Source organism: Acomys russatus, chromosome 4, assembly GCF_903995435.1.
Source record: "Acomys russatus chromosome 4, mAcoRus1.1, whole genome shotgun sequence".
NCBI lineage: Eukaryota > Metazoa > Chordata > Mammalia > Rodentia > Muridae > Acomys > Acomys russatus.
In genome coordinates, this window is record NC_067140.1 from 1569661 (window position 1) to 1578136 (window position 8476).

The window sequence follows — 8476 nt, forward strand, 5'->3', positions numbered from 1 at the left end:
TGAGCCATCTCTCAAACCCCGGGTCTGCCTTCTTTCACAGAACACGTTTATGGAGCAGCGACTTTGTGTCAGTCAGTGGACACAAGGCAGCAGGCAGAACAGTCGGGAGTCCTTACTTTAGGCACAGAAACACAGTGAGCAAATGAACAGGTCACCTTTGCTATGATCTCTCACAAACAACCCCCAACTTAGTGCCCTGAGCCAACTCAGGATGCTGAGGCAGGGGAGTCATCTCAAGTTCAAGGCCACCAGGACTATAGTATCAATTCCAGGTCATCGAGGCCAGACTGAGACCCTACCTCAACAATAAAGCAAAACTTTAGGCTGGGCGTGGTGGTGCACACCTTTAATCCCAGCACTCGGGAGGCAGAGGCAGGTGGATCGCTGTAGGTTCAAGGCCAGCCTGGACTACAAAGTGAGTCCAGGACAGTCAAGGCTACACAGAGAAACCCTGTCTCGAAAAACCAAAAACAAAAAAACAAAAACAAAAGCAAAAACAAAAAACAAACAAACAAAAAACTTTGGAGCAGGGCCTGGGAGCAGAGGCAAGTGTATCTCTGCAAGTCTACATAGCAAGTTCCAGGCTACCCAGGGCTACATGGTGAGACCTAGTCTCAACAAACAAACAACAATAACCCCAGCACTCAGGAGGCAGAGGCAGGTGGATCACTGTGAGTTCGAGGCCAGTCTGGTCTACAGAGTGCGTCCAGGACAGCCAAGGCTACACAGAGAAACCCTGTCTTGAAAAAACGAACAAACAAACAAACAAACAAAAATGGTTCTAACTTTGTTTTGCCTCATTTCTGTGCTGAACCTCACTCCAACCTAGGGCTTAGAACATGTAAAAGCATGTGCTCCACCCCAACATACACCATTAGCCCTGCAGAGTCTGTGTTATGATTTGAAGAGAAAGTGTCCCCCTGCCAGGTGTGGTGGTGCATGCCTGTAGCCCAAGCACCCAGTGAAGGCAGAGGCAGGCAGATTTCTGTGAGTTCAAGGCCAACTTGGTCTACAAAGGGAGTTCAGAACAGCCAAGGCTGCATATAAACCAGGCAGAGGAAACACACACACACACACACACACACACACACACACACACACACACACACACACACACACACACACACACACACACACACACACACACACACACACACACACACACACACACACACACACACACACACACACACACACACACACACACACACACACACACAGAGAGAGAGAGGCATTTAATAATTTAATACTCTCACAGTCCATTAGAGGCCGCCACGGTTCAGGCCCTCTCTAATTGCGGGACCCAGGCAGGTTTCATGCCCCTACGGGCGCAGTTCCAGTTCTTCCGAGAGGGGGCGCGAGTGGCCAGAGAAAAACCTGAGTCCACACAGCCCATGCTTGTGTCGGAAGGCTGCTGAGGGAGGGAGGGAGGGAGGGCGCACTCCTTTATCTCTCAGGAAATTTCCCCATCCCACTCTGGGCTTAGAGATCCTGAGGGTCTCAAACCCAAGAATGGAATACAAATACAACAGACACAAAAACGTGATTCTTTTGTCTTCCTCTCCTCGTCTTCAGGGCACAACCTAGGTTTGTGGAGCCTCTGACAAGAACACAACATACAAATTTTACAAGCCCCATAAAGAAACCTGTGAAATTCAAACTCTTAAGCGTGAGGAGCGGCCGGGTGTGGTGGTGCATGCCTGGAATCCCAGCACTCGGGAGGCAGAGGCAGGTGGATCGCTGTGAGTTCGAGGTCAGTCTGGACTACAAAGTCCAGGACAGCCAAGGCTAGACAGAGAAACCCTCTCTCAAAAAACCGAAATGAAAAAGTGAGGAGTCTTGCCAGTGGTGGCATTTGGGAGGTAGAGAAAGGTGGATCTCTGAGGTTGAGGGCAAAACAGGAGAAACTTGGGGGTTGGGGGGAGAATGAGGAGCCTTGAAATGCAAGCTTCTTGGGTAATTGCAGAGTAAACAAATCTCTGGCTGCTTGTGAGCATATTCATTCACTGTCAGTCTCCAGCTAAGAATGTAACTCCCAGACTAGGTATGAAGTCTCGTCGGAATTCCTAGTTCCTGAAGCTTGTCCCCTGCGCATGGGAAGAGCTTTCTAACTACAGCATAAGTAACGGTTGGGACTTCTCAGCATTTCCAGGGAGAAGTGACTATAGCGTAGCCTGGACCTCTCCGAGCAGTGGAGAGAAAGCTTCGGATGCTTGGAAGGCGGGCGGAAGAAGCAAACGGCCTGTCAGAAGCGGCACCGGGGCTGGCTTTCCTGCTTCCCTCTTGGCCCACGGCCATGCTCTCATCCTCTCCTAACCGCTCCTTGCACAAGGCCCTGATGCAACCCTGTAGGGGCCTGGGGCACCTCTCTTGGGGGCAGCTCTGGGAAGGAGGTTTTGCAAGAGTTGGGGGCAGGAAGCAGAGCCAGCTAGGGTGGGGTCAGAGAGATAAGGGAGCCATGCCAGCTCCTCTCCGCTCCCCTGCTCCCCTGCTCCTCCCTGTCTCACTCTCCCGGCTCTCCCTCCCTCCCTCCCCCCGCCCGGCGCTCCTCTCCCCCCCCACCCCCCATGGTTCCTCCTAGCCTTGGTTTCCTCTTCCCTTCCTTTTCCAGGAAAGTAGGTCCTCACCCCAGCCTCACCCAGCTCTTGCCTGGCCCTGTGACTCACCAGCCGGGCAGGATTTGAGGTCTGCCTACCACTTGGGAACCCAGCTATGTGACCCTGGGCATTAGGTAATCCTCCTTGGTTGGTAGTTCTGTTTAGTAAGAGTACATACTCTTGCTGGATGCATTGGCTGGCACATACTTACAATCCTAGCAATGAGATGCTAAGGCAGAACTACCTTGAGTTCAAAGCCAGCCTGGGCTACGAAGCAAAACCTTGTCTCAAAAACAAAACAAGCCAGGTGTGGTGACACATGCTTTTGATCCTAGGACCCTGCATGCAGAGGCAAGTGGATCTCTGTTAAGTTCGAGGCCAGCTTGATCTACATAGTGAGTTCCAGAACCAGCTGGGACTACAAACTGAGACCTTGGCTAAAAAAAAAAAAAAGAAAGAAAGAAAGAAAGAAAGAAAGAAAGAAAGAAAGAAAAACCAAGCAAGCAAGCAACCAAACAAAAAATGGCATTAAGAAAAAAAATTTTAAAAACCAAAAAAAGAAAAGAAAAAGAAAACTTGCCATTGCCAGGCATAGTGACACATGTCTTTAATCCCAGCACTTGGTATGCAGAGGCAGGTGGACCTCTGTGAGTTCAAGGTCAGCCTGGCCTACAATGCAAGTCCAGGACAGCCAGGGCTATTAGACAGAGAAGCCCTGTCTCCAAAAAACAGAACAGAACAGAACAACACAAACAAACAAACAAGGTCTAAGGTTGGCCTCAGTGTCAGAAGCATTGAAGAGGGTAGGAGGAGCTAGGCTAACACTCAGAGGCACAGCACCTGTTGGGGGAGGGGTACAGCAGCACCTGCAGAGAGCCAGCATTGCAGCAACACTGTGCCTGGATGATTTGCTCAGGGCCCAGACAGGAGTGGGCTTGTACGTGTGTAAGCAGCAGGGGTAAGGGTGCATGTACACATCAGAGCGTCATGGTGTCTCACTCTCCAGAAAGAACCAGATTGCCCATAGAATTTAGTTGGTTTCCACCTGGTTTTAAGACCTATGTCTAGCTATGTCACCTGTGTCCTCCCAAAGGCAGGTTACACTGAACCTGACCCAGGACATCTTTTTTTTTTGTTTGTTTTTTGTTTGTTTGTTTTTTTTGAGACAGGGTTTCTCTGTGTAGTCTTGGCTGTCCAGGCTGGCCTCGAACTGGCGATCTGACTGCCTCTGCCTCCCAAATGCTGGGATTAAAGGCCTGTGCCACCACCGCCCAGCACTGAGAGAGCCTGGGCTATTTCTACCTTTCCTGTCAGATTTTGTTCTTGTTTGAGCCCACAGGCTGGCTTCAAATTTGCTATGTAGGTGAGGATTACCTTGAACTCCTGATCCTCCTGCTCAGTTTGCAATCCCAGAGGCAGAGGATGTAATTTCAGGCCAGCTTACATATGGGCAGGCTACAGAGTGAGATGCTGTCTAAAAAAAAAAAAAAAAAAAAAAAAAGCAAGAGCTTGGGATGTGGCTGGTCTCAGGGTGTTTGTCTAGTGTGCTCAAGGCTCCGGTTTGGTTCTCCAGTATTGACAAAGAGGTTAGCCAATCATTACTCTTGTTGCTATTAAAATGAGCTTAAGGGGCTAAAGAGATGGCTCAGCACTCAAGGCTAAGCGTAACCAAAATGAACATAGGATTGAATTGGGCTACTCAGGGGTTAAATAAGTTGATGTTTTTAAATGTTTAGTGTAGTGCCTAATCACTTCTTGGCCTTTTGTCTAAGACCCAAGATAGGATAAGGCCTGGCAAATGCTCAGCACTGTGTGTTTGTTAAATAAGATAAAGGAGACCCTGAGTCCAGCACCCAAGGAGCCCTGCGCTTCCTGGTCACTCTGTGCTCTGCTCCCAGCAGCACAATGTCTGGGAGGGGCTGAGACGTTAATGATTTCCAAAAGAGGAGGGTTTGGCTTGTGCACACACACACATACATATGCACACACGTTGGTGGCCTCTGGCCTTGCGTTTGAGGTTCTCTTTTACACCACACCACACACACACACACGCACACACTCGCACACATGCGCGTATGCACACACACACATTGGTGGCCTCTGGTTCTTGGTCTGGGGTACACACACAATTGGGATATGCACACATATTGGTGGCCTCTGGCCCCCTCCTTGGTGCCTCTTATGCAAGCTGCAGGCCCCCGCCCCGTTCCCAGGCCGGGCTGCAGCTGCGGGTGGAGGGGCAGGGCGGGGGCGGCCGCTGTTTGTCTAGCGCGGCCGTGCCAAAGTCGGCGGGCCCAGACAGCAAGGCGCCTCCGTACACCTGGGGATGCTCAGGTTAAATAGCTCCGCATTCCTCGGGCCCAGCTGATGGAAACGCTCCCAGGCCGCTGTGGAGCCGGCCTCCAGATGGGCTGGGTTCGGGCCAAAGAGGAAGAGAGGGAAATGTGGAAGCCAGAGTGTGCCTGGATGGCGGGGGAAGTGGCCAGGGGAGCAGTGGCCCCTTCCTGGGCTGGAAGAAGGCTCTGCAGAGTAGATGTGCACGCGAGGACACGCCCACGTCCCGATGGGTGGGCTTGCGGGGGAGGGGGGGTTCTGGGTGGGCTTGGGGGGGGCGACTCACACATGGTGAGGAAGTAGGCGCACACGCGTGCCTCTGTTTAATAATTTCTAACTGTCTTATGTACCAGACTGTGTGCTAAACTCTGAACTGGATTTCAGTTATTCTAGACAGTTCTATGAGGTTAGTACTATAAAACTGCCAGGTGGAGAGGGCACAGCAAAGAGTTTAATCACCTACAAATACTTCACTGTTTGGTAAAGTCCATCAAATGCTTGAGATCATTTTATGTAGCTGGCTTAGTGTTAGTTAAAGTTAAGAAAACAGTCAAACTTAGTATAAGTGCTCGATAAACAATTCCAAATTTTATTTATTTTTGTTCAGTTTATTTCTGTTGTAAAACTAGTCTCAGAATCCTACTGTTAGCCCCAATGGGGATTCTGGTACTGGGTGTTATTTATTTGGGTTGTAATTATTACCTTTTATTTTGAAACAGGGTCTCCCGATGTAGCCCTAGGTTGCCTGGATCTTGCTATACAGACTGGAGTGGCTGGGAACATGTTTTTTTAAGTATAACTGGCTTGTTTTGTTTAGTGATAAACTGTACCAATAATAGTTACTATCGGGGACAAGGTCTTTGCCCTTTCTGGAACTTCATTTGTCCCTGGGAATTAACCAGGTAGGGATACTTGAAGGATGTCCCCAAGATCTAACTCACAATTGGCCAGGAGGTAGGAATTGTACTTTTTGAGAAATGGTTTGCCTGAACACAGCTGCCCCATCCCTGCGCCAAGCCTAGGAATGCTAAGCAATCTCCAGTTACAAAGGAGCCCAGTGTGGCTCTGTAGACGATACCACCAACCCAACGCCAGGCAGGTGTGTAAGCACAGTGCACCCAGGTGAACTCTCAAGGGCTGGAGGGCGCACACTAGTCTGAAGAACCCACATGTGCCTTGCTACATCCATACACCACCCCACTCCAAGCCTGCACAGGAGAGAGATGCCCCAGACTCTTATGAGTCACTCAGGTCACATACACTGGCAAGCCCAGATAATTGTGCACTCTCTTTGTGAGCACAAAGCTTTGTGTCCAGGTAGACAGACCCTAAGCAAAACCTTTTTCCTTCTAAGGAGTTGGGGACATGACTAGCCTACACAGTAGCCTCAGGGGAAATGTTGAGGTTAGCAGAGTTAGGCCAGGGTGAGGGGGCTGAGTCCAGACCCAGAGCAGGTGGCCTTGCAGCTGTGCACAGCCTAACCCTGCCAATTTCATCACCCACTTGGACAAGCCGGGAGCCCTAGGGCAGCCTGCTGGCACCCAGAGAAAAGTGGCTCAGCAGGGAACAGGGGACACCAAAGTCCTCCTTCAGGCAAACTATGACCCTAGACCCCTTTCACTAGATTTCAGCACATAAACCCCTGCCCTTGGCAAGGAAATGGTCCAGCAACCCCCTTTTCCAAGCTGAATGGCTTGAGTACTACCCAGCCCAGAGTGGGCGACCCAGCAGGTCCATCTGCATTTTAACAACCTCCCTGGATAATCCAGATGGCCCGGGGATCACTTTGAGAGAAACCCTACAAGAGGTCTGGAGGATTTAATTTTATGACACTAGGGAACAGTGAAATGGCCAGGGATGAGGGAAAGACATTAAAGACACTGGAAACACTCATTCAGGTCGGTAAGAATGACGGTCCAGATGTGGCCCTCCAATCCCTTGATTCTTAACACCAGCTGTGAAAATGGTCACTCTTGCCCCAGGCCCCTCCCCCATCCAAGAAGTCACTGCAACGTTTATCTAAAGTATTTGTTTAATAACAACAAAAAACCCCACTCCCACAGAACTATTGTAAAACAATATTCGCACCCAGTGATCATTGTAATATACAATACAAAAACATTTTCCTCAGAAATCTGAGAAGTACGAAATGTGACCATTTAAAAAAATGTCTGCTTTTCAAAAAATAGAAACACACGGGGTTGGCTAACCCCCTCCCCAAAGTCTCTGAGGGCTGAAAGGTAGAGAGAGGGTGAGCCTCCACTGCTGGTCAGCCCTCTACCCCCTTGGCCAGATCTGCCAAAAGTCCGGTGACCTCGGTGGTGTCTTCTCCCCGGGCTCCCCTGAGGGAACCGAGAGCACTTTATTCCTCTGGCCTCCCGAACGACTGGAGTCCGTCTGGTCCTTCAGTGAGCCGGCTCAGCGACACAAGATGCGATCGTCCGCTGGAACGCATGCGGCCTGTGAACACCAGAGCGAGATAAGGATAAGACAAGGTAGAAGGGGAGAGGCGTTTCCATTTCTGCACTTTAGGAGACTCGATGAAGGCACGAACTTTTTCCTGTTAGGAGCCCATAAGTAGTTATGTGCTCCAAAGGTAAGGCAGACGGACGGACAGACGGACGGACGGACGGACGGACACACACACACACACACACACACACACACACACACACACACCCACACCCCGCCTTTCATGGCCTCAGTTTCCCACAGGAGAATGTAATGCTCTGAGTAGGACCTCACCTCAGCCGCCAAGGCACTGATCTCGCCATTCAGGGTGCTGAGCGGGGCCCGGACGGGTAGTCCCCGGCCTCCGGGGGTCCCGACTTCGGATTCCGAGTTCAGCTCCAGCTGCAGGTCCCTGATGTAGTCGATGACGTGCTGCAGGATCTCCACCTTGCTCACTTTGCGGTTCTGAGGCAGAGTGGGCACCAGCTCCTTAAGGCGTGAGTAGCAGCCGTTCATGTCGTAGAGCAGGACGTTCACCTGCTGCTGTTCGTCCAGCAAGGCGGGGAGGCGCGTCCCCGCGCAGCGGGAGATGGCCACGCTCTGCTCGGACAGACCGAGCACCACCTCGCCCGCTGTCCTGCCCGCCTTCAGCGAGCAGCTGGGGCCCGCGGCAGCCGAGGCGCTAACACTGGCGACCTTCATGATCGTGAGGACAGGCAGAAGGGAGCGGAGGAGCCTGTGAAGGGTGAATAGAAAGAGACTAAGAAGCTGGAAGAAGGTTGTACAATGAGAGGGCTGAGCGCTGGAGCCAGTCTTTTATAAGATCGGACCCAGGGCGGGTTCAGAACGTTCAAAAGCAACCAATGGGCTGCTGGAGGCATGGCTTAGCACGCCCTCGGGTCCCACCTCTGGATCTACTAGTGCACCCTTAGGATGATGGAAAGGCGGTGGGGCTCAAGAACAGAAGAGGGTGGGAGGGCATCGGCAGAGTGGCTATAAGGAAGCAAAGAGGCTAAGCCAGTAACCATTCCCCCCACCCCACCCCCCACCCCCAGGAATCAGCTTCTCATGGTCTCTTTCTCACTTCTCCAGGT

The 8476-nt window shown here is 51.3% G+C and overlaps 1 protein-coding gene across 2 annotated transcripts; it reads right to left on the reverse strand.

Moving 5' to 3' along the window:
• Nucleotides 1–7323: 7323 nt before the first annotated feature.
• On the reverse strand, nt 7324–8178 carry Id1 (inhibitor of DNA binding 1). 2 transcript variants are annotated; one of them, XM_051143523.1, is made up of 2 exons: nt 7677–8174; nt 7324–7391 (listed from the first exon to the last, which is right to left on the reverse strand). In XM_051143523.1, the coding sequence occupies exons 1-2, from the start codon at nt 8082–8084 to the stop codon at nt 7350–7352; spliced, it is 450 nt and encodes a 149-aa protein (XP_050999480.1). In that variant the 5' UTR covers nt 8085–8174; the 3' UTR covers nt 7324–7349. The 2 variants fall into 2 exon arrangements, with proteins under 2 accessions (XP_050999480.1, XP_050999481.1); XM_051143524.1 differs by having other exon boundaries at nt 7337–7391; nt 7672–8178.
• Nucleotides 8179–8476: the final 298 nt, after the last annotated feature.